This window comes from Pristiophorus japonicus, chromosome 13 (genome assembly GCF_044704955.1).
Source record: "Pristiophorus japonicus isolate sPriJap1 chromosome 13, sPriJap1.hap1, whole genome shotgun sequence".
Taxonomy (NCBI): Eukaryota; Metazoa; Chordata; class Chondrichthyes; family Pristiophoridae; genus Pristiophorus; species Pristiophorus japonicus.
The window spans coordinates 137,689,154-137,716,009 of NC_091989.1; the positions used below are offsets into that span (position 1 = coordinate 137,689,154).

The 26,856-nt window shown below is 45.9% G+C and overlaps 1 protein-coding gene across 1 annotated transcript in view; it reads right to left on the bottom strand.

Moving 5' to 3' along the window:
- The window catches only part of lonp2 (lon peptidase 2, peroxisomal), a 135,059-nt gene that overhangs the window by 88,219 nt on the left and 19,984 nt on the right, over positions 1-26,856 (bottom strand). Inside the window, exons 2-6 of the mRNA XM_070898045.1 lie at positions 14,900-15,125; positions 5,228-5,359; positions 4,665-4,787; positions 2,331-2,512; positions 1,503-1,597 (exon numbers count right to left, since the gene is read on the bottom strand). Of these exons, the coding sequence (XP_070754146.1) occupies positions 1,503-1,597; positions 2,331-2,512; positions 4,665-4,787; positions 5,228-5,359; positions 14,900-15,125 (758 nt within the window). The remainder of the gene's footprint in view (positions 1-1,502; positions 1,598-2,330; positions 2,513-4,664; positions 4,788-5,227; positions 5,360-14,899; positions 15,126-26,856) is intronic.

The following is a 26,856-nucleotide window of genomic DNA, read 5'->3' on the forward strand; positions in this document are numbered from 1 at the left end:
GAGAATGAGAGAAAGAGAGCACAAGTGGAGCTTGAGAGACAGAGAAAGAAGGCAAGGGAAGATTGAGAGGGAGGGCGAGGGGGGGGGGGGGACTGAGAGGGAGGGCGGGGGGGGGGGGGGTGACTGAGAGGGAGAGCGAGCGAGGGGGGGACTGAGAGGGAGGGCGAGCGAAGGGGGGGACTGAGAGGGAGGGGGGAATTGAAGGCGAGGGGAGTCTGAGAGAGATTCAGGGGGCATATTAATTCAGAAATCTCAGCACCGCAACTAAAAGGTAAAGCATGCTTTCTTTTGGGTGACATATGAAACTTATAATTAAGGGTAAATGATTTAATGTAGATCAAACAGAAGCAAGAAAGGGAGGAGATATAACGCAAGCATGAATTAGTTCTCAATGAATCAGAAAAACTGTGACCCAGGGAATTACTTTAATTACTTAATTTACTTATAAATCAGTTTATAGCCACTAAATATAAATACTATGAATCTTTAAGCACTAAAGTTGAGTTTATTCTGCCATGGATGATAAGGAATTAAGTTACTAATCAAGATTGCTAAGAGGAGATGGAAATGTTCACCCAAGAATGCATAGGAGGGAGAAAAACAACACATCTACTATTCTTCCTCGACAATGCCAAAAACGTGTTATTCCTTGCATTGGATTTTCCTCTTTGGACTGTGGTGTCGTGGGGTAGAACTCATGCCCATTGGCTTCCCAGCAATGACCCTAACTGAACTTTCTAGGCCAGCCCAATTTCAATACGGGAATGAGTTCCTGGCACGAACACATCTGAGTTGGAGTTTGACATTTAGGGATGGGAAATAGCTTGCTGCTATACGATTTAAACACCTACAGAAGCTTAAAAGGGCCAGACATCATCACTGATATTTCTCTTTGAAATCAATTTGAAAATCTTTGCAGAATGTCACGGCAATTTTCTGCAGGGCACAGAGGCACTGATTTTCACAGGCAGCAGTGGAAGTTCTTTTGGGTCAAGTAAGACAGGGAAAGGAGGCCTTCTTTTGGAACAAGCAAAGAACACTGTCAAAAGGAAGTGCTCAGGCGCAGTGGATGCTATCTGGGATAGTCAATTCCATCTCCACAACGCAGTGCCACAAGAAGTTTAATGATTTACCAGGTAAGCCAAGTAAAAGAAGTCATGTACATTTTCAAAGAGTGCATGGAACTAAGCCATTCATCACCTCCTCCCGTTCAATGTGTTACAAGTGCTTCAACAGTTCACTATTAATGTCCTGAAGAGACTTGTATACTTCCAGCCTTCACTAACAGCCTTACATGCATGCACAGAGAAAGCCTCTTATTAAATGCTTGCTTGGTTCATGCGCCTGTCATTACCCCATTATGGGCTGACTGCTAACACCTGGTTCTGACTGCATTTCATGGAAACCACAGGCACTCTCACTTTTTGCATTCTTCTTAGAGAAGAAAGCCCATTACATGAGAGACATTAAACACAGGTGGATTATTGCGAGTAGTTTCTTACCTGTTGTGCTTTTGTTCCATGGCAGTTCCACCATTAGTTCCAGGTAATTCCTAGTCAAAGCAAACTCTGGCATAGACTGAGGCATCTTCTTTAATCTGCAAATGACAAAACGCAATGAAAAATGTAAAGAATATGGTTTAAGTCAGTTCTTTTTAAACTTCTACACCCACTCTATCCAACTGAGGTTAGGATCACTTTTGTGATTGCAGGACTGGTTCATTAAAAAAAACAGAAAACAGACAAAAAATCATGTTCAGTAACTAAAATCTGAATATTCCTGGGGAAGAGCTTGGAAGCATTGATGGATAATAGTGCTTTTTTTTTTAAACTCCCACCTTATTTGAATCGTTCGTTAATTCAAAATGAAACATAGGAAGACATGCAACAGTAAGTATGGAATCTGAAAACATTTCAGTATGGTCTAATTTATTTGCAACACAGGTGCTGATGAGTTAGGTACCAGTTGATTTATCTGCCAATGTGCTCCAAATCGGAATATTGTTTTGAAAAATGTATATTAATGTCATTGGTTTCGTTTTACAGAGACAGAGCACCAACTGGGGAAAATGGTCAAACATTTAAACTTGCTAGGACATGCTACTCTGGTCACATATTTTTGAATTATTTACTTTCAACAGTGTACACATTCCAAAGATTAGCCCAAAACATCAGGTAGCTTTCTTGTGGTATAAATCAGAGTTCATCAAATGGAACAGGTTCCTTTACGAAACTCTATTAAAAAAAATTGCACCTAGCACATCAAGTAGTCTGTTCTTCAACTGTAGTGACAAAATAGGTTTCTGTTACTGGTCAACTGTCATCATGTACCTTTTGATCTCCTTTATGCAAACTTTCATTGCCTGCTCTGGCATATTTGTACTTTTAATCTTCTTCTCCAACATGACAATATCATCACCATCATCATCATCATCTTCCTCCTCGACTGCATCCAAATGCAACGGTCTTCCTGGAATTTGATTGTTTCTTCGAATAGATCGGATAGTCACAACCTAGTAGTTGCACATGTACATCTGATAAGTATAACAGAGTCTCTAGCATCAAGGTTAACAACTTACAGCACCTTTAACATAGGAAAACATCCTAAGGAGCTTCGCAAAAGCTTCACTCATATTCAGAATTCAGAAACATTTTCTACTTCGTGTGATTTGGAGTATGCAACACTCTTTACATAGAAATGGTCACTAATGCAGTCTAGTGAATTAATGCTTCTTTAGACAATAGAAACCAGACAAATAAACTTTCAAATGTTTAGCCCAAAAATAAATTGGAACATGTTGAATAATTAAGCAATAGCTAAATACAGGTCAACACCTTCAGTCAGTTAGTCCGTCGCAATTCTTGGGTAAAGTACAAACAGATCATTACTACAGTTCGTTTCATATTTACTATTGTAGTAGGGAATGCAATTCCTCTTAATAAAAATGGGAGAATGCTTGTTTTTCACCGTAAATATTGAGTCACTAAAAATAGTGGGAATCTATGCCTTCCAAATGTTTCTGAAAATGTGATTTTGTCAGGTCATTAAATAAGAGCACAAACCTGTAATTTTCCTTTTTCTTAAAAAACAACAACTTACATTTATATAGCGCCTTTGGCATAATAAAAAAATCCCAATGCGCTTAACAAAAGCGTAATAAGACAAAAACTGACACCTGGGCTGTAGAAGGAGATATTAGGATGGGTGACTAAAAGCTTGGTCGAAGAGGTAGATATTAAGGAGGGCCTTAAAAGAGAAAGGTGGGGAGATTTAGGGAGGGAATTCCAGAGCAGGTCAAGTACTAGAATAGAGATACCTAACAGAGAACACAGGACTGGAAATTCATCAGCTTTCCGCCGCGTCTTTTGGTGGAAAATAGTGCGGCGGAAAATTCATTGAAGTCTTCCACCGATAGTTTTGAAATACTGCTGGGGAGCAGACTGCAGGCGTGCAACACTAGAAAAAGCACTTCCGCCCGAGTTTGATCAAAATGGTGACCCGTAGATGGGGAAAAAAACCCCGCCGAGCAAAAACCTGTCGGAGCAGCCCTTGGAACAGCGGTAGGTATGAAATCCTGCAAAAAGGTAAGTTAAAGTTTTTATTTTTTAATTCTTTTGCAGCGATTCACTAGAAAAGGGTCTTGTGAATGTTTTGCGATTTTTTTATTTTTTGGAAAAATAATTTTTATGTTTTCCCCCTCCCGAGGCCCAACTCGCAGCGGTAATCGGCCTCGGACTAAAGTTGACGAGAATTGCGGTTTCTGCCATGAGTCCTCGTGCAACGCCGATGTTTCCTGCTGGGAGGATTTTTTCCCATTTTTTCATGAATCTTCCGCCTCAAAATCATAGCGTTTTTTTTGGCGGCAAACCGTAGCGGTTTTTGATGAATTTCCAGCCCACAATCTCTGTAGAAAGCCTTGAAGAATTTCAATCTTTAGTACAGCGGACACAGTACTCAAGTGGATTGGGTGACATTCTGCCTTCGGTGTTAGAAACATCGATGAGAAAATTTAGTTATGCCCCCTACACCCTCAATCTAGTTTGAATATACAGCTAATCATTTTCAAATATCGATTAAAATAAAAAATCATTTTTGATTTTTTTTAGTTGACCAGGAGAGAAAACAGGATAGTTCTGGAATGCATTCTTTACTGCACCAACCTACTCACAGTTGCACATATAGCAAGTATCAAATCAACAAGTTAACACCAGGGGCAGATTAGTAACACATTGGCCTACAGGGCCCATGCCCAAACATGAGGCTCCTGGTAAAACCATTACACAGAAAATCTACATACTAAGACTTGATCAGTTTCATTTAAGTGTAGCATATTGTGTTATGATGTGCTTTAATGCAGTATTTGAACATTCGACAGGACTAACTCTTTATGCATGTTTTGTTTTAATGGTGGGTGGTTGTGCAGAGGATACGGAGGAACATCAAATGTTCTTAGTGCCCAGGGTCCCAAGAATTCTTGATTCTGGCTTTGGTCACCAGTTAATACAGCTTTTACATTATCTATCAATATTATATAGCACCTTAGTAAAAAAAAACAAGTACAATTTATGACCGTACAGCCTCATTCACCAATTGTTTTCAATAATTTGCTCTAAGATTACGCTTGACTATATAATGAATATAGTGTTTCTATAAGTCATTCCTACCCTTTTTTCATCATTTGGCTTGGACTTCTGAGTTTTCTGAAGTAATTTTAGTCCTTCAATTTGCCGAACAAGCAATGGGATGGTCTTCTTAAATCTTTCTTCTAAACCAACAGCATCCAGTATCTGTGTATCAGAGGCAAGATCAGAACAGAAGGAATATTAGACATTATTGAAGTGTTTTAAAAAGTTATGTCCACAGAGCTAAAACCACAATTCCAGGCAGCAAAGCTCCATATAACAATGCAAATTGAAAGGCATATCATCATATTGTGCCAACATAAAATACTAAATATACAACTCACAAAATCTACCAAGTTTCTAATATTTTAAATATAAACTACGAATTGGCAGAGCTGCTCTTTGTTCTCAATCATGGCCACTGTGACAAAAAAGGGATTTGTTTTCTGTGTTGAATTTTTTCCTTGTATTTCTGATTACAGGAAACAGCATGGGGCGGGGCGCATGTAAAATTTGGTTCGGTTTCAACTGCAGCTATTTAAAACATGTACTTAAAATTTAAAGTCTATGTTTAGCATTAAGTGTATTTGTATAATCAAACATACCTGCAGCTTTTCATTGGTACTTGTGCGGATAATTGATGCCAAGATGTCAGGCAATGTTTCTTTAGGAAGGCTATCCAGCAAATGTCTCAGTTTGGCAACCACTGGTACCGACATATCCAACATCTCCACCAACTGCAAACATTAAGGAATTACTTCAGAAAACTCAGAAGTCCAAGCCAAATGATGAAAAAAGGGTCCATTACTGCACAAATTTGTAGTAAGTGGTGTGGATCATACATCACTTTTTTGCTAACTCCTTAGAAAGCAACATTTGAGGTTTCAAAATCTTTCAAACATATGGTGCTGGATGTTCAGGTCTTCTCCGTTCCGTATTTCACCCCGGAGCGACGGCAATGGCGGTGGTGAGGTGTTTTGGCCGGGCGGTCAGCCTCCAGCACCCTGCAGCAATCCTCGGGGCCAGTTTAGTGGTGTCACTGAGCAGCACCACACAGAAGAGCTGCACCCCCCGTGTGCAACGCCCCTGGTTGCTACACCGGCGCAAGTTTTGATTCTTGCCCGACCCGTACGTCCCAAAGCGCGCCTCGCACTGACCACCTGGAAAATCAGGCGGTCCAACGATCCCGATAGCAGAGAGGTAAGCAATGGACTCGTAAGGTAAATGTGATTGTCTTTTCTTTTAATTTCTTTTGCCATTTGTGTTGTGGTGGCGTCAGCAATGTTTTGGGAATGCGGAGTTCCAAAATTCGGAATGTTCCAGAATCCGGACACCAGGCCGATCCATGGAGGGGTTGTCCGGAAACCAGAAAATGATCCGAAATCCATACTCCCCGCCCACCCCCCGGCCTCGGCGACCCGACTTCACCCAGCCTTCAGCAGCCCTACCTCGCTCCGGCCCGACCTCGCCGCAGCCCTACCTCGCTCCAGCCCTCGGCGGCCCGACCTCGCCCCGGCCCTCCCTCGCTCCGGTCCTCGACGGCCCGATCTTGTCCCGGCCCTCGGCAGCCCAACTTCACCCTGGCCCTACCTCGCTCCGGCCCTTGGCAGCCCGACCTCCAGCCTCACTTCGCCGCGACTTCGCCTGCCCCGACTTCGCCGGCCCCGGCCCTCGGCGGCCCGACCTCGCCCCGGCCCCGGTTTATCCCCTTTACCTCGGCGGACTGACCTCACTCCCTTACCTCGGCTGCCTGACCCCAACTACCTTGGCCCAGGCAAAAACGTTCCAAAATCCGGAACGGCCTCGGTCCTGAGGGTTTCCGTATTTCGGACGCTCAACCTGTATTTTCTTTTTTTTTCCCGCCCAGGCGACTCTTGGGAGCGCTCCCGACCCGGCTCTTTAGCTTGGGAGTTTCCCATCCTAACACCCTAAGAGAGCTGTGCCTCCTGATTCAGGGCCCAGCTGCCCAAACTTACCAACTGAGGGGCAAACTATTCCTGGATGCTAACTTTCCCGCTCCGCCGCCATTATCACCCCAAAAACATCAAAGCCGAAAATCCAGTCCCTGGGCTCCAATATTTGCTTGGAGCCAGGAAGAGAGTGGCTGAAGGATTTTTGGATAGGAAACCAGGAAGTATGGGTTTCCTGCACGTCCTGCTGAATTATAACTGCAAATTTGTAAATATTTTCAACAGTTTTCCTGCCCGACAGCAAGCCAGAATGTCAGGCTGGAAAGCTGCCTGGGAGTGGGTGTCTGGCAAGTCTGACATCGCGGGGGGCGGGGTGAATCTGACATTTCGATGGGGATTCAGGCATTATAGGGGCGGGAGTTCGGTCACCTCGGGGGAGGGGGATTCGTGCATCGCTCGGGGAGGAGAATCGGAAAATGCAGTGGATCGGCCAATCGCGGAGGGTGGCTGCGTGGCGGTAAGCTTGTTAGGTATAGGAGAAACACTCTGGCTCCTCCTGGCCCAGAAGTAGTGCAATAAAAGCTCTTAGCTCATAGATCCGGTCCTTCCTGTCTCCTTTTACCTACCGGGATTTCCGAGGCTCGGGAATCCCGACCTCCATGTGTTAAAAATTTAAATTGTGTTAAAATGAAGGCACGCAGCCTCCTTAAAAGAATTTAATGACCAACCCACTTCTTGAGAGCAGGTTGGTCACCCGTCCACTAACCCACCTCTGGAAGTAGGTGGGTTGGGGTCGAGTTAGAAAATTCTAAATGTTTTACCTTCCTACCCATCTCAAACCTACTCGTCCTTGGATGTTAAAATTCCTCCTATTATGTCAAGTAGTGCAATGTGTTGGTGCTCTAGCACTGCCACTGCCTTCACCTTCAATTTCTTGGGTGAAGAATGCTCATAAGGAGAATTTCTAGACTCAGGAAGATTAAGAAAAAAGGAAGGGAAAAATTCCTATTACAAAATGTATGACTCATGCTCAACATTATGGGCCTCAATTTTTCAACAGATCTATATTTGTGTTTTACAAAATAGCTGTTCAGTAGCTCTGCTTAACATTTCCTCTCCCTTGAATTGTTCAGAGAGGGTGAAAGAGATTATCACATGCGAGAGAGTAAACTCCCCTTTATGATGATTTTGTTAAATTATGAAACAAGTCTACTGCTGACGATATTACCGGATAAACATGCTGATATGACAAATCTCTACTGCCACTGTAACCATGATGCTAACCTGATTAAAATAAACAGGCTAAAGTATCCCTTAAAACAGTGAACAAAAGAATGGCAAACATATTACATTTTCATCCACCAATATCGTCTCCAATCACCCTTTCCAAAAAGTAGCCTAAGCCATGTTCAAATTTACTTTCACAGCAAGTACATCCAACATTCTGTTATTACTTAGTAACAAGCTTTCCCAACATATGAATCTCATTAGAAATGTGTTCTGGACATCTTTATAGATGCTTCTGTCTTCCCCTCTTGTGAGGGAATGGATGGCTTCACCAGAGTACAGCTTTTTGCCATAACAAAGAAAGCCTTGTAGTTCTTGTAAACTTCCAGAACCTCCTCCACCTACTCCCCAGAAAACGAGCTTCAAAAACATGACCTTTGTGGTCTGCAATTCAGATCAAATCAGTTTCACCTCTAGATTCAATTTCTCCAAATTCCTCCTTGCCAACCTCCCATCTTCCATGCTTCATTAACTCAAATTTGTCCAAAAGCCAGCCCAGGTATCCTGTTCCTCAGCCACCACTCTTGTCCTGACAGACCTACATTGGTTCCCTGTCCCTAACACACTGGGCCCAAGTTTCCACATGATTTGTGCCTGATTTTTAGGAGCAACTGGTGGAGAACGGACAATCTTAGAAATCGCAATTCTCCACATTTTTTTTTCTGCAGTTCTATAGTCAGGTAGAACAGTTCTACTTTGGAACAGAATTTTTTCTTCAAAAGGGGGCGTGTCCGGCCACTGACGCCTGATTTCAAAGTTTCCAGTGAAAACGTACTCCAAACTAAAGTAGAATGGAGCAAGTGAAGATTTTTGTAGAACTGAAAAAACCTGTTCTACGCATTTTTAAAAAATCAGGCGCAGGTTACAAATTAGGCGTCCAGAACGAGGTGGGGGGGGAGGGGGGGGGAAGGGAACTCATTAAATTCTACAATAAATCCTTATTTATACTTCTACAAATATTATACAAATAAATCGAACCCGAATAAACATTTATAAGCAAAGAAAAGATTAAATAAACCATCTTCCTACCTGTGTGAAAGTGCTTCAGGCACAGAGAATTCTGCAGTCAGCCTGAGGCGCCCGTTCTTCCCGCGGGGGGGCGCAGGGGAGAGGAAGCGCCCATTCTTTCCCGCGGGAGGAGGAGAGAGTGGTTTGCCGCTGCGGAGGGGAGGGAGGGGCAGGAGACAGCGGTTTGTTGCCGCGGAGGGGGGGGGGGGGGGGGAAGGAGACAGCGGTTTGTTGCCGCGGAGGGGAGGGAGGGGAAGGAGACAGCGGTTTGTTGCCGTGGAGGGGAAGGAGACAGTGAGAAGGCTGCAAGAAGCCTCAGTGCTGATGTGCTGATGGCAATGTGCTTTTATTAAAAAAATGTTCAAAAATTAAACAGCTACAAAGAACTACAAAAATGGCCGAGTGCCAATGTTTTTTTCACACTGAGCATGCGCAAACGCTCCAACGCGCACGCGCAGCGTTGCCGGCAGGAAAAAAACGAATTTAAATAGTACCCGCCCGCCCCCTCCCACTTACAAAATCGGCGCGAGTGTAGGCTCCGCCCCCCTGGGCGCCGCGCCAAAGAGACAAGAAGCTGCAAAACGCTTGAGAATAGCGCGTTTTTTTTCTGGCGCCATTAAAACGGGCGCCCAGCTCGGGGGGGGCGCCCGTTTTTTATCCTGTGGAAACTTGGGCCCATAGAATTTAAAACCCTCATCTTCAAAGCCCTTACTGGCCTCAAAAACCATCTTTACAACCAAGCTTGGAGCCACCTCTCTTAACTTTCCCACACAATGGCCCCAAGTTTCCACACGCGGCGAAAAAGGCGCACCTCAGAGCTGGGCGCCTGTTTCTCGCGCCGAAAAAAAACTGCGTTATTCTCGAGCTCCTTGGAGCTCGATGTCTGCTTGGCGCGGCGCACAGGGGGCGGAGCCTACCACTCGCGCCGATTTTGTAAGTAGGAGGGGGCGGGTACAATTGAAATGAGGCTTCTTGGTGCTGGCAACCCTGCGCGTGCGCGTTGGAGCGTTCGCGCACGCGCAGTCTGAAGTAAACATTGGCACTCGGCCATTTTTAAAAGTGCTGCAGAAAAAGAGAAGATTTGTTTCTTGGACCCCTGCAAAGGGTTGTATTTTAATTTTCTTGATATTTCTGTGTGTGAGGGAGTGCTTTTAGCAGCACTGCTGAATAAATCACCTGCTGAAATCAGTGAGTTCAGCTTTTCACTGCTAAACTTGCAGAACCGGTGCCTGCAAATTAAGGACTGTGTGTTTGGAGAAATAAAAGTGCCAATTCAACTTTGCAATGGATCAACGTCCACCAAGAACAAAGAATTTCCTGCATGAGGAAATGGAGATATTAGTCAACGTAATTGAGCAGAGATGGCAGGAGCTAGATACCAGCAACAGAGGTCGCATAAAAGTGCCACCAAAAGAAATGAAGAAACGCTGGAACCAAGTTGCAGAAGATTACTGCGCAGTGGTGCATACCAGGAGATCTGGAAGTCAGTGTAAAAAGAAATGGCACGACCTTGGTCAAGTATTTAGTGCAAGTAATATTTCCCATTTTTAATTTAATCGTAATTGTAACCTGGCTATCTGTATGTCCCACCTTGCAGACTGACACACTCTGTAAAAAGTTATATTTTACTCTTTGCAGAAGATATTGGCCCACATAAAAGGGAGGCAACTCGGACAGGAGGAGGCGTGCCCAATCTGCATCCACTGACACCCTTGGAACAAAGGGTAGCTGCTATGATGAGTCGTACATGGAGAAAAGCAATCGGTACAGCACAAGCTGGGCCCGCACGCGAGGAAGAGGGTAAGTCCTGAAAATGCATCATGGCCCTTTAAATCAACCTGCTGCCTGGCCTGCTATGTGTGAGAGTACTCATTCCACCCATCCTGCCCCCTCCCTTGCAGTTAAGTATTTGACTGTTCTGATGTATTTTGCAGAACATGATGATGATGATGATGACGATGCTGCTGCTGCCAACCCTGAGGTTCCTGAGGGTACAGAACAAGAACCAGTACAACCAGCTGCGGACGATCCAGACTGGATGATGGCAGCGATGACTGAAATGTCTGCAGGGGAGAGCTTCCAATTTAATGTTTATGAGCCCCCATCAAGGGGCATCAGAGTTTCAACCCCTAGCATAGGTCTTGGTTCCACCTTCCATGGTTTCGCTTCCGATTTTGCGGGTCCCAGTGGTGCTGCTGGTATAATGCAGCATTCTACAGTCAGTGCACTACCTTCCCAGCCTGCGCCTCCCTCTCGCATAGGTTCTGGTTTCACCTACTATGGTTTTGATTCCGACGCTTCGGGTCCCAGTGTTGCTGCTGATATCATGGAGCACTTTACACCCATTTGTCCAACATCCCAGCCCACAGCTCGCACTCGAGTGCTGCCGTCTGCAATACAGAGCATCCCACCATTCCAGCCCGAGCCTCTCCCTCCAGTTCAGCCGTCTGGAACACAGAGCGTCCCACAGTCCCAGCCTGCGCCTCCCTGTGTAGTGGTGCCGCTTGCAACACTGAGCATCCCACCGTCCGTGCCCGCGCCTCCCAGTGTAGTGGTGCCACGAGGCAGACCCAGGCAGAGGAGAAGGAGATTGGAGACACACTCTCCTGAGATGCAGCGTGCAACAGATGCGGCTCAGGTTGTGGCATTGGGTATGGAGACCAATGAGCTTACCCGATCACTCATCGGTGGCGTCAATGCAGGAGGTGAAGAATTGACGGTCCTGATGGGAGAAATAGCAGTAATGACACGGGAACTTAGGGAGGGAATGTCCGAGGGAGTGCAATCGACGGCTCAGGCCGTCAGGGAGGGCATGCAAATTACGGCACAGGCCATCAGGGAGGGCCAAGTTGAGGTAGCTGCTGCAATAAGGGCACACAGCCCAGCCAATCAAATGACACCCCCATGAGGAAGTGAACATTCAGAGATATGGATGAGACATGGTTTCAGCCTTTCTTTGCTGCTTTTGTTCTTGTTCTTGATGTAGCTGTAGTAGCGTTTTTCAAATTGAAATTGTTTTGTAAGTTTTGTAACTTTACAACTTATAAGGGATCTTATGGTTTTTAAGTGATCTTATAGTGTAAATGCTCTCACATTTTGTTGTATCTTATTTAATTTTGCACCTAAAAGGTGATCCTGAAGTTTAAGTGTTCTTCAGAGTGTAAGATTTTTCACAATAAAACTGTTTTGTAAGTTTTGTAACTTTACAACATATAAGTGATCTCAGGGTTTTCAAGTGATCTTATAGTGTTAAATGTTCTCACATTCTGTAAATCATTTAATTTTGCATCTAAAAAGTGATCTTGAAGTGTAAGTGATCTTAGAGTGTAAATTGTTTCACATAAAGTGTTTTGTTAACTTTTGTAACTTTACAAGTTTATAAGTGATCTTCAAGAGTCATATTAAAAAGTATAGTTTGATACAACAAATATTTTATTAGAGCGACGTTAACTTTTCAATAAAATATTTTTTCATTAAAACTGTTTCATGTTCCATTAACACAACACAACATAGGAATAACTGCAAAGAATAAACATGTCCATATGCAAAAGAGGTCGCAGAGCCCTCAGGCATCAGTAGTTGAAGCATTCACGGATGAGCTGCTGGCGCAAGTCTCGAGCAATCGTTAAAGGGGCACGATGGACGGCCCTCCTCCGACCTCGTGCTCCGGCATCAGGCACTTGCATTCTTTCCTGATTGTCGTTATTATCCACATCCTGGTCTTCCGTAATACTATCATCATGCACTGGACCCTCACGTCGGTCTTCGGGTTCCACTACCAGCTCCTGCTGCCTCATAATGGCTAAGTTATGAAGCATGCAGCACACAACAGTGAAGTGACCGACAATCTGAGGAGAGTATTGCAACTGTCTTCCGGAATGGTCCAGGCATCGGAATCGCTGTTTCAATATGCCAATGGTCCTCTCAATGATGCTGCGCGTCGCAATGTGCGCCATGTTGTATTGACGGTCAGCTTCTGTCCGTGTCACGCGTATGGGCGTCATGAGCCAGGTGGTCAGGCCGTACCCTTTGTCTCCCAGTAGCCAGCTCTGCCCTTCTGGCTGCTGCTCAAACATGTCAGATAGAACGCTGTCGCGTAGGATGAACGCATCGTGGGTGCTGCCAGGGTATCTCGCATCGACTGACATTATGCGCTGCTTGTCGTCACACACGAGCTGCACATTGATAGAGTGGAAACCTTTCCTGTTTCGGTACTGCTCAGATTCCTCCACAGGTGCTCGCAAGGCTATGTGGGTACAATCAATGCAGCCCTGTACCTTTGGGAAGCCGGCAATCCTGAAGAAGCCCACAGCCCTCTCATGGATCGCTTGTGCGGTCATTGGGAAATTGATTAAGTCATTCCTTCGCGCATAAAGTGCAGCCGTGACCTGGTAAACGCAGGCATGTATTGCACGTTGAGAGATGGCACACACATCTCCAGTTGTAGCCTGAAACGATCCCGAGGCATAGAAAGAAAGTGCAGCTGTTACCTTCACTTCAACAGACAAGGCAGTTATCCTTCTGCTTCTGGGCTGCAAATCTGCTCTCACCATATTACAGATCTCAGTAGCCTTTTCACACAATCAGCCTCGCTCATGTCCAGGTACGAGCGCCTGGGTAGATATTGTCGACGTGGGCAAGGTCTCCTGCCCATCAACCTACAGGCTACGACGTTCCTGGTGCAGTGAGCTCTAATCAATTCTCTCCTATGCAGTGAATTGATGGCAAACCATTGCATAATACGTGGTGTTGACAATGCAGCACCCATTCTGCAAATTTAAATATAAAACTGTCTATGTGGCTGCCTCTCCCTGTCCAAATGGCCTCAGTCCCCCTCACAGCTCGAAGGCTGCTGCTGTATCTTTGGCTGCCGGCCAGCCACTGACGCCGCCCCTAAAGCGTGGCTGAATGGCCTCAAGAACCTTAATGAGCTGCGTGTGTCCTGTGTTCATTCTTCGGCTCCCGGCCAGCCACTGACGCCGCTGCAATCCCATGGCCGAATGGCCTCAAGTCCGTCCGGGTGCTGCATCTTCGCGGGGAATGAAGGCCTGCCTCAAGCACCGCAGCTCAGCTCGATGGCTGCTTGCTGCCTGCCGCTGCCGTCGAGGCACTGACACCACACCGCTGCCTGAAAGGCCTGCCTGAAGCACTTTCACACAGGTAGGAACATGGTTTATTTAATCTTTTCTTTGCTTATAAATTTTTATTCAGGTTGGATTTATTTCTTTAATATTTGTATAAGTATAACTAAGGATTGATTGTAGAATTTAATGACTTCCCTTCCCCCCCTCGCCCCCCCCCCCCCACCTCATTCCCGACGCCTAATTTGTAACCTGCACCTGATTTTTTAAAGTGTAGACAAGGTTTTTTCAAGCGTACAAAAATCTTCACTTACTCCATTCTAAGTTAGTTTGGAGTACGTTTTCACTGTGGAAACTTTCAAATCAGGCGTCAGTGGCCGGACACGCCCCCTTTTGAAAAAAAAATTCAGTTCCAAAGTGAAACTGTTCGACCTGACTAGAACTGCAGAAAACTAAAATGTGGAGAATTCCGATTTCTAAGATACTCCATTCTACACCAGTTGCTCCTAAAAATCAGGAGCAAATAATGTGGAAACTTGGGGCCAAAGGCTTCAAGTCAGTCCATTCCCACCTTTATCTGTTTTTATTTATTTCTCCTGCTGCAAAGCGCCTTGGAATGTTTCCCAGGTTAAAGAGTGCTATATAAATTGCTGTTTCATAAAAATTTTATTTTAAAAGTGTGGAACGTACTTATAAATAAAATATCAAGACTAAGGTGGGAGATACCTCTTGTCCTGACGTTGACAAAAATTCATTGAAAGTTTGCCTTTACCTCTTGAAAAATCAACATTTTAACTTCCAGTGTTTTTTTCTTCCATATACCTCAGTCTACATTCAAATCTCTTGCACAACCAAGATTTACTGTGATGGTTGAAGTATGCACTCTGCTATGTTGTAGCAGTCAGTTACCCTCCAGTTTAATCAAACTGAAACAGATACAAGGAAATGATAAGGAGATTGCATTCATAAATGCAAAACATCATACGCAGACCTGTATTGCATATTTGTAGAACTGCTGCGAAAGTTCACTCAGCTCCCCAATACCGTTTGTATATTGCTCCAGCCGATCAAGTTGTTCCACTTCAGCCACTGGATAAGGCTTCTCCTTCAGCACCTCAACAATGTGAAAGCGACAGAGGCCTGTGATCAACAGAGTATAGTGTGGTTTTGGCCAATTACTACCCACTATCTGTACAGCAATTCCAGCTGTGCCAATCCTACAAATAAGAGAAAAAAATAACCCGTCAGCAAATTAAAAAGGTAGAGTAAGAATGTACCTGTTTTTTGTTTTTAAGAAACAAGTATCACATGAATAATTAGTAAATGCAACAATATTAGAATCACAACAAAATAAATAATTAGATGGATAAAGTCCATGCCTATAGCCTGACAATCACATGTAGTGAGAACACCAAACAGAGTAAAGTGATTATTGGGTGATCTGGGTTGGCACATTACTACAAAGGGAAATATAATGGCATTTTTCGCCTGTCTCCAAAAATCAATGTCAAGGGTACTTTTGAATTTTAATAGAAATTGTAAGTTTCTTTCAAGCCCCCTCATAATCTTATACATTTCAATAAGATCACCTCTCATTCTTCTGAATTCCAATGAGTAGAGGCCCAACCTACTCAACCTTTCCTCATAAGTCAACCCCCTCTTCTCCGGAATCAACCGAGTGAACCTTCTCTGAACTGCCTCCAAAGCAAGTATATCCTTTCGTAAATATGGAAACCAAAATTGCACGCAGTATTCCAGGTGTGGTCTCACCAATACCTTATATAGCTGTAGCAAGACTTCTCTGCTTTTATACTCCATCCCCTTTGCAATAAAGGCCAAGATACCATTGGCCTTCCCGATCACTTGTTGTACCTGCATACTATCCTTTTGTGTTTCATGCACAAGTACCCCCAGGTCCTGCTATCTGCCAAATTTTTGCCCACTCACTTAGCCTGTCTATGTCCTTTTGCAGACTTTGTGTCCTCCTCACACATTGCTTTTCGTCCATCTTTGTATCGTCAGCAAACTTGGCTACGTTACACTCAGTCCCTTCTTCCAAGTCATTAATATAGATTGTAAATAGTTGGGGTCCCAGCACTGATCCCTGCGGCACCCCACTAGTACTGGTTGCCAACCAGAGAATGAATCATTTATCCCGACTCTCTGTTCTCGGTTAGTTAGCCAATCCTCTATCCATGCTAATATATTACCCCCAACCCCGTGAACTTTTATCTTGTGCAGTAACCTTTATGTGGCATCTTGTCAAATGCCTTCTGGAAGTCCAAATACACCACATCCACTGGTTCCCATTTATTCACCCTGTTCATTACATCCTCAAAGAACTCCAGCAAATTTGTCAAACATGACATCCCCTTCATGCTAACTCTGCCTGACCGAATTATGCTTTTCCAAACGTTCTGCTACTGCTTCTTTAATAATGGACTTCATGGGATGTTAATTAATAAGTGCAGCTGTGGCTCAGTGGGTGGCACTCTCACCTCTGAGTCAGAGGGCCCAAGTTTTCGATGCTAGAGAAAACGGCGCACCTCTGAGATTTACGTGACCTGCCTGGGATAAAAAGCGCGGCGGAATCCTACTGAGGAATTCTCCAGTCGTCCTGGAACGTGGCGTGGCGCAGCGGAGTCTCCCTGGGGTGGAGCAAGCCGATTGCAGCCAGCAGGGGGCGGGGCTAGGGATCAGCGTTCTTCTGAGTACTGGCAACATTGCGCAGGCGCGTTGGAGCATGCGCGCCTGCGCAATGGCTCAGCAGGGCGGTTTTCCCCCAGTCTGTGTTTGGGTACCGGGGAGGGATGGAGGAGTGCAAGAAGGGGGCACTGGGGAGGTGATCGGTGGGGGAGGAGCTTGGCACGGGATGGAGGAGCGTGGCACGGGATGGAGGAGCGTGGCACGGGATGGAGGAGCGTGGCACGGGATGGAGGAGCGTGGCACGGGATGGAGGAGCGTGGCACGGGATGGAGGAGCGTGGCACGGGATGGAAGAGCGTGGCACGGGATGGAAGAGCGTGGCACGGGATGGAAGAGCGTGGCACGGGATGGAAGAGCGTGGCACGGGATGGAAGAGCGTGGCACGGGATGGAAGAGCGTGGCACGGGATGGAAGAGCGTGGCACGGGATGGAAGAGCGTGGCACGGGATGGAAGAGCGTGGCACGGGATGGAAGAGCGTGGGTTGGGGGGCACTCGAAATGATTGAAGGGCCGGAAAGAGCAGGGGTGCCTCCATCCAGTCTCCCCCTCCGCACGTTCAGCCTCCTCCCCACCCACACCCCCTCCCCACCACAACCAACCTCCCCTCCCCCCGCGTTCAGCCCTCTCCCCACCCACACACCCCCACCCGCGTTCAGCCCCCAATCCCAACCACTGCCCCCCCGTGTTCGGCCCACCCCACACACCACATTTCAACAGTGACTACACTCCAAAAGTACTTCATTGGCTGTAAAGTGCTTTGAGATGTCTGGTGGTCGTGAAAGGCGCTATATAAATGCTAGTCTTTCTTTACTAATTAGATGCAAGTCACGGGAAATAAGTTTAGTTCTGAAAATGCAGTTTCATAATCGAATTTCAACAAAGCAGAACAAAAGCATTCTTTAAATGTCAATTAGGTTATTTACATTACCCAACAGACAACATTAGAGAGCTCGCTGCAGAGCTCAGTTGACCAGCGTAAAGTCCACTGAAACCTGTCCCCACTAGAACTGGATTGAAATCACAGATACATTCATTTTGACAAATCAGTTTTGTTCTCAAATAATTTACTAGCCGATCTCCTGCTCACCACATTTTTTTTAAATTAAAAAAAATGATGCTTCTCTCTTGCTCAATGTGTCGGCTCCTGTCCTACTCCCTAGTTCTTTACTCTGCTTTATATTTGTTCAGTTTTTGCTTTGTATGGCTCTTATTGGCCTCAAGTTTCGGGCCACGCCTAGAATGACACTGCCCCGACATCCACGCCCAAAAGCCCGTCAAAAACTCACGGAGGAATCTTCGGCCTCCCAGCAGCTTCCTTGCAGCTCGGTGCGTCGCGCAGAGATCAGCAGGGTGCGGGGCCAAAACGTTGCGCCGATTTTGAAAGTTCAGGGGGGCGGGGCTAATTCACAGCCGAAGAAGTCGTGCCGGCAGCCCTGCGCATGCCGTTACAGCATGCGCAGTAGGTTACAAACATTGGCACTCGGCCATTTTTTAAAGGTACAGGAGGAAATGTGCTGATTTGTTTTGTGGAGCTGTGGAAAGGTTTGGGAGTGAATCTTGGTGGTTTTATTGTGCCTGACTTTTTAGCAGCACTGTTGAAGAAATCACCTGCTGAAATCAGTGAGTGCTGCTTTTTGCTGCTGAACTTCCAGAACAAGTGCTGCATAGGTGCATGCAAAATAAGGATTGTGTGTTTTGAAAAATCAGAGTGTCAATTCAATACAGCAATGGAACAACGTCCACCAAGAACAAAGAATTTCTTGCATGAGGAAGTGGAGATATTAGTAAACGTAATTGAGCAGAGATGGCAGGAGCTGGATACCAGCAACAGAGGTCGCATAAAAATGCCACCCAAAGAAATGAAGAAACGCTGGAACCAAGTTGCAGAAGATTACTGCGCAGTGGTGCATACCATGAGATCTGGAAGCCAGTGTAAAAAGAAATGGCACGACCTTGGTCAAGTAGTTAGTGTAAGTAATATTTTCATTTTTTAATGTAATCGTAATTGTAATGTGACTACCTATATGTCCCACCCGGCAGAAAGACGTACTCTGTAAAAAGTTATATTTTAATCTTTGCAGAAGAAATTGGCCCACAACAAAAGGGAAGCAACTCGAACAGGAGGAGGCACGCCCTAATCTGCATCCACTGACACCCTTGGGACAGAGGGTAGCTGCTATGATGAGTCGTACATGGAGAAAAGCAATCAGTACAGCACAAGCTAGGCCCACACGCGAGGAAGAGGGTAAGTCCTGAAAATGCATCGTGGCCCTTCAAATCAACCTGCTGCCTGGCCTGCTATGTATGAGAGTACTCATGCCACCTATCCTGCCGCTAAACATTTGACTGCTCTGATATATTTTGCAGAAGATGATGATGATGATGCCAACCCTGAAGATCCAGAAGAACCAGTAGAACCAGATGCGGACGATCCAGACTGACTGCAGGCGGCGATGACTGAAATGTCTTCAGGGGAGACCTTCCAAATTAATATTTATGAGCCCACATTAAGGTGCATCAGAGTTTCAACCCCTTGCAAGGGTTCTGGTTCCACCTTCCATGGTTTTGATTCCGATGTTGCAGGTCCCAGTGGTGCTGCTGGTGTAATCCAGCAGATTACAGGCAGTGCCCAAGCGTCCCAGCCTGCGCCTCCCACTCACATAGGTTCTGGTTCCACCTTCCATGGTTTTGATTCTGACGTTGCGGGTTCCAGTGGTGATGGTGATATAATGAAGCAGTTTACACCCATTCACCCACCATCCCAGCCCACGGCTCGCACTCGAGTGGTGCCGTCTGGAAGACCGAGCATCCCACCGTCCAAGCCCACGCCTCTCTCTCTAGTGCTGCCGTCTGGAACACCGAGCGTCCCACCGTCCCAGCCCGCGCCTCCCAATGTAGTGGTGCCACGAGGCAGATGACAAGGAGATTGGAGACAAGCTCTCCTGAGATGCAGCGTGCAACAGATGCGGCTCAGGTTGTGGCATTGGTGTGGAGACCAATGAGCTTATCCGATCACTCTTCGGCAGCGTCAGTGCAGTGGGTGAAGAGGTGACGGCACTGACGGGCAAATAGCAGTAATGACACGGAAAATGAGGGTGGGAATGTCCGAGGGAGTGCAATCGACGGCACAGGCCGTCAAGGAGGGCATGCAAGTGACGGCACAGGCCATCAGGGAGGGCCTGGGTGAGGTAGCTGCTGCAATAAGGGCACACAGCCCGGCCAATCAAATGACACCCCCATGAAGTGAACATTCAATGAGATGTGGATGAGAGATGGTTGCAGCCTTTCTTTGCTGCTTCTGTTCTTGTTCTTGATGTAACTGTAGTAACTTTTTTCACATTGAAATTGTTTTGTAAGTTTTGTAACTTTACAAGTTTATAAGTGATCTTAAAGAGTCATATTAAAAAGTAAAGTTTGATACACTAATGTTAAATATTTTATTAAAAAGTTTTTAATTAAAACTGAATCATGTTCCATTAACACAACACAACATCGGAACAACTCCAAAAAATAAACATGTCCATGCGCAACAGTTCTCACAGAGCCCTCAGGCATCAGTAATTGAAGCATTCACGGTTGAGCTGCTGGTGCAAGGCTCGAGCAATCGTTAAAGGAGCATGATGGACGGCCCTCCTCCCACGTCGTGCTCCGACATCAGTCACTTGCATGCTTTCCTGATCGTCATCATCCTCATCCTGCTCTTCCAAATTACTATCATCAGGCATTGGCCCCTCATGTGTGTCTTCTGGTTCCACTACCAGCTCCTGCTGCCTCATGATGGCTAAGTTATGCAGCATGCAGCACACAACAGTGAAACATAGAAACATAGAAAATAGGTGCAGGAGTAGGCCATTCGGCCCTTCTAGCCTGCACCGCCATTCAATGAGTTCATGGCTGAACATGCAACTTCAGTACCCCATTCCTGCTTTCTCACCATATCCCTTGATCCCCCGAGTAGTAAGGACTTCATCTAACTCCTTTTTGAATATATTTAGTGAATTGGCCTCAACAACTTTCTGTGGTAGAGAATTCCACAGGTTCACCACTCTCTGGGTGAAGAAGTTTTTCCTCATCTCGGTCCTAAATGGCTTACCCCTTATCCTTAGACTGTGACCCCTGGTTCTGGGCTTCCCCAACATTGGGAACATTCTTCCTGCATCTAACCTGTCTAAACCCATCAGAATTTTAAACGTTTCTATGAGGTCCCCTCTCATTCTTCTGAACTCCAGTGAATACAAGCCCAGTTGATCCAGTCTTTCTTGATAGGTCAGTCCCGCCATCCCGGGAATCAGTCTGGTGAACCTTCGCTGCACTCCCTCAATAGCAAGAATGTCCTTCCTCAGGTTAGGAGACCAAAACTGTACACAATACTCCAGGTGTGGCCTCACCAAGGCCCTGTACAACTGTAGCAACGCCTCTCTGCCCCTGTACTCAAATCCCCTCACTATGAAGGCCAACATGCCATTTGCTTTCTTAACCGCCTGCTGTACCTGCATGCCAACCTTCAATGACTGATGTACCATGACACCCAGGTCTCGTTGCACCTCCCCTTTTCCTAATCTGTCACCATTCAGATAATAGTCTGTCTCTCTGTTTTTACCATCAAAGTGGATAACTTCACATTTATCCACATTATACTTCATCTGCCATGCATTTGCCTACTCACCTAACCTATCCAAGTCGCTCTGCAGCCTCATAGCATCCTCCTCGCAGCTCACACTGCCACCCAACTTAGTGTCATCCGCAAATTTGGAGATGCTACATTTAATCCCCTCGTCTAAATCATTAATGTACAGTGTAAACAGCTGGGGCCCCAGCACAGAACCTTGCGGTACCCCACTAGTCACTGCCTGCCATTCTGAAAAGTACCCATTTACTCCTACTCTTTGCTTCCTATCTGACAACCAGTTCTCAATCCATGTCAGCACACTACCCCCAATCCCATGTGCTTTAACTTTGCACATTAATCTCTTGTGTGGGACCTTGTCGAAAGCCTTCTGAAAGTCCAATTATACCACATCAACTGGTTCTCCCGTGTCCACTCTACTGGAAACAGCCTCAAAAAATTCCAGAAGATTTGTCAAGCATGATTTCCCTTTCACAAATCCATGCTGACTTGGACCTATCATGTCACCATTTTCCAAATGCGCTGCTATGACATCCTTAGTAATTGATGCCATCATTTTAGCCACTACCGATGTCAGGCTGACCAGTCTATAATTCCCTGTTTTCTCTCTCCCTCCTTTTTTAAAAAGTGGGGTTACATTGGCTACCCTCCACTCGATAGGAACTGATCCAGAGTCAATGGAATGTTGGAAAATGACTGTCAATGCATCCGCTATTTCCAAGGCCACCTCCTTAAGTACTCTGGGATGCAGTCCATCAGGCCCTGGGGATTTATCGGCCTTCAATCCCATCAATTTCCCCAACACAATTTCCTGACAAATAAGGATTTCCCTCAGTTCCTCCTCCTTACTAGACCCTCTGACCCCTTTTATATCCGGAAGGTTGTTTGCGTCCTCCTTAGGTGAATACCGAACCAAAGTACTTGTTCAATTGGTCTGCCATTTCTTTGTTCCGAGTTATGACTTCCCCCGATTCTGACTGCAGGGGACCTACGTTTGTCTTTACTAACCTTTTTCTCTTTACATACCTATAGAAACTTTTGCAATCCGTCTTAATGTTCCCTGCAAGCTTCTTCTCGTACTCCATTTTCCCTGCCCTAATCAAACCCTTTGTCCTCCTCTGCTGAGTTCTAAATTTCTCCCAGTCCCCGGGTTCGCTGCTATTTCTGGCCAATTTGTATGCCACTTCCTTGGCTTTAATACTATCCCTGATTTCCCTCGATAGCCACGGTTGAGCCACCTTCCCTTTTTTATTTTTACGTCAGACAGGAATGTACAATTGTTGTAGTTCATCCATGCGGTCTCTAAATGTCTGCCATTGCCCATCCACAGTCAACCCCTTAAGTATCATTCGCCAATCTATCCTAGCCAATTCACGCCTCATACCTTCAAAGTTACCCTTCTTTAAGTTCTGGACCATGGTCTCTGAATTAACTGTTTCATTCTCCATCCTAATGCAGAATTCCACCATATTATGGTCACTCTTCCCCAAGGGGCCTCGCACAACGGGATTGCTAATTAATCCTCTCTCATTACACAACACCCAGTCTAAGATGGCCTCCCCCCTAGTTGGTTCTTCGACATATTGGTCTAGAAAACCATCCCTTATGCACTCCAGGAAATCCTCCTCCACCATATTGCTTCCAGTTTGCTTAGCCCAATCTATGTGCATATTAAAGTCACCCATTATAACTGCTGCACCCTTATTGCATGCACCCCTAATTTCTTGTTTGATGCTCTCCCCAACATCATTACTACTGTTTGGAGGTCTGTACACAACTCCCACTAACGTTTTTTGCCCTTTGGTGTTCTGCAGCTCTACCCATATAGATTCCACATCATCCAAGCTAATGTCCTTCCTAACTATTGCATTAATCTCCTCTTTAACCAGCAATGCTACCCCACCTCCTTTTCCTTTTATTCTATCCTTCCTGAATGTTGAATACCCCTGGATGTTGAGTTCCCAGCCCTGATCATCCTGGAGCCACGTCTCCGTAATCCCAATCACATCTTATTTGTTAACATCTATTTGCACAGTTAAGTCTTCCACCTTATTACGGATACTCCTTGCATTAAGACACAAAGCCTTCAGGCTTGTTTTTTTTAAGACACCCTTTGTCCTTTTAGAATTTTGCTGTACAGTGGCCCTTTTTGTTCTTTGCCTTGGGTTTCTCTGCCCTCCACTTTTCCTCATCTCCTTTCTGTCTTTTGCTTTTGTCTCCTTTTTGTTTCCCTCTGTCTCCCTGCATTGGTTCCCATCCCCCTGCCATATTAGTTTAACTCCTCCCCAACAGCACTAGCAAACACTCCCCCTAGGACATTGGTTCCGGTCCTGCCCAGGTGCAGACGGTCCGGTTTGTACTGGTCTCACCTCCCCCAGAACCAGTTCCAATGCCCCAGGAATTTGAATCCCTCCCTGCTGCACCACTGCTCAAGCCACGTATTCATCTGCGCTATCCTGCGATTCCTACTCTGACTATCACGTGGCACTGGTAGCAATCCCGAGATTACTACTTTTGAGGTCCTACTTTTTAATTTAGCTCCTAGCTCCTTAAATTCATTTCGTAGGACCTCATCCCTTTTTTTACCTATGTCGTTGGTACCAATGTGCACCACGACAACTGGCTGTTCTCCTTCCCTTTTTAGAATGTCCTGCACCCGCTCCGAGACATCCTTGACCCTTGCACCAGGGAGGCAACATACCATCCTGGAGTCTCGGTTGCGGCCACAGAAACGCCTATCTATTCCCCTTACAATTGAATCCCCTATCACTATCGCTCTCGCACTCTTTTTCCTGCCCTCCTGTGCAACAGAGCCAGCCATGGTGCCATGAACTTGAAGTGAGTGACAATCTGAGGAGAGTATTGCAAGTGGCCTCCAGAATGGTCCAGGCATCGGAAACGCTGTTTCAAGATGCCAATGGTCCTCTCTATGATGCTGCGCGTCGCAATGTGCGCCATGTTGTATTAATGATCAGCTTCCGTCCGTGTCACACATAGGGGTGTCATGAGCCGTACCCTTTGTCTCCCAGTAGCCAGCTCTGCCCTTCTGGCTGCTGCTCAAACATGTCAGATAGAACGCTGTCACGTAGGATGAACGCATCACGGGTGCTGCCAATGTATCTCGCATCGGCTGACATGATGCACTGCTTGTCGACACATACGAACTGCACATTGATAGAGTGGAAACCTTTTCTATTCCTGTACTGCTTGGGATCCTCCACAGGTGCTCGCAAGGCAATGTGGGTACAATCAATGCAGCCCTGTAACTTTGGGAAGCCAGAAATCCTGAAGAAGCCCACAGCCCTGTCATGCATTGCTTGTGCGGTCATTGGGAAATTGATTAAGTCATTCCTCCGCGCATACAGTGCAGCCGTGACCTGGTAAACGCATGTATTGCACGTTGAGAGATGGCGCACACATCTCCAGTTGTAGTCTGAAACAATCCCGAGGCATAGAAGGCAAGTGCAGCCGTTACCTTCACTTCAACAGATAAGGCAGTTGGCGTTCTGCTTCTGGGCTGCAAATCTGCTCTCAGCATATCACAGATCTCAACGACAACTTCTCTGCGGAAATGCAGCTTTTTGACACAATCAGCCTCGCTCATGTCCAGGTACGAGCGCCTGGCTCGATATTGCCTCCGCAGCTCAAAGGCTGCTTGCTGCCGTTGTTGGGTTGCCGTGGTTCGACTGACACCGCCCCTGTCTCCTGGATGAACGGCCTGAAGCTCCGCAGCTCGAAGGCTGCTGCTGCTGCTTCACACAGTTAGGAAAATTCAATATATTTTTTATTTGCTTTACTTATAATTTTTTATTCAGGATGGCTCTTTATTTGTATAAGTAAGACTGTTGAATGCTTGTAAAATTTAATTACTTTCCTTTCCCGCCCCCATCTCTCGTTCCCTACGCCTGATTTGTAAGTGTAGGCGAGGTTTTTCTGAGCGTACAAAAATCTACGCTTATTCCATTCTAAGTTTGGAGTAAGTTTTTACTGCCTAAACTTGCAAAACAGCCGCAAGTGGCCGGACATGCACCCTTTTGAAAAAAAAAATCTGTTCTAAAATGAAACTGTTCTAACTCACTAGAACTGGAGCAAAGTAAATGCCGAGAATTGCAATTTCTAAGATACTCCATTCTAAACTAGTTGCTCCAAAAAAATAAGAGCAACTCAGGCCGAAACTTGACCCCATTATTTCTGTATTTCTAGGTCTTTATGTAGTCAGTCTGCAGTACTTTTTATCTCTCTATCAAAAGATTATGGGTACAGACATCAGTGCCGTTATGAGAGAGAGCTACGTTGTCAGAAGTGCTGCCTTTCTGAAGAGATATTAAACAGAGGCCCTATCTGTCTGTTCAAGTGGAAGTAAAAGATTCCATGGCACTATTTGAAGAGCAGTACGTTCCCTCAGTGTCAGCATTTCTCTCTGAAGCAACGCCACTAAAAACAATTATCTGGACATTCATTCATTTGCTGTTTGTAAGTCCTTGCTGCTATATCACTACAACTTCCAGCGCGAGCTGCTCCAAGCGTGCAATGATTTTGAGCTGGGCGATAGGGTGACGTTATCAAAACCCAGGTTGCCATTTGGAGCGTGGGCAAAAATATCAGCGGGGCCCAGGTACAGCAGAGGAGCGGGAAGGTCGGGGCAGGTGAGTGGCAAGCGATCGTGGCGGGCGAGCGGCGAGCGAGCGGCGAATGTTTTCGTGGCGGGTGAGCAGCGAGTGAGCGTGGCGGAGGAGCAATGCGAGATCGCGGTGGAATTGTGGCGAATGTTTGTAGCGGAGGAGCGGCGAGAGATCATAGCGGAGTTGTGGCGAATGTTTGTGGCAGAGGAGCGGCGAGAGATCGTGGCGGAGGTGCGGCGAATGAAGGTACGGGGCTCAGGGCCAGCCCACACTGCGATATGTGTGTACACTAGGTCCATGCAGCAGAGCAGGTCTCCAGTCGTCTTGGTTAACCCTTGCCACTGGATAAAGCCCTAGCTCTGTCAAGCCCGTGTGGTGGCTAGTGTGCAACGGTCACCACACGTTAAAAAAATCCACGCACAGGCATCTTCTACCCCTTCAACTGGAGTTCAGAGGCCCAAGTTTCGGGTGGAATTGCTCCAATTTTTTTGTAGCAACTAGTTTAGTTTGGAGTATCTTAGAAATCGCAATTCTCGGCACTTAGTTTGCTCCAGTTCTAGTGAGTTAGTTTAGGTTCGTTTTAGTTCAGGTATATTTTTTCAAAAGGGGGTGTGTCCAGCCACTTAGTTTGCAAGTTTTGGCAGTGAAAACTTACTCCAAACTAACTTAGAATGGAGTAAGTGTCCACTTTTTTAAGTTCTGAAAAACCTTATCTAGAGTTAAGTTCAGTGCAGGCACAGCCAGAGATGGGGGGCAGGGGGGTGGAAGCATTAATCACAAAGGACACATCAACATCAACAGGGGGGGGGGAGGGGGAAGGAAAGTTAGAGGGTTTTCCAAAGCATAAAACACCTTAACAACATTAAAGAAGCACAAGTACATTTAAAGCACTAAGCATTAAACAAAGCAGTACATTTAAAGCACCAAGCACTAAATGAAGCACAAAAAGTAATAAGCAATTAATAAAAAATAGAAGGAACCCTGCACCTAAACT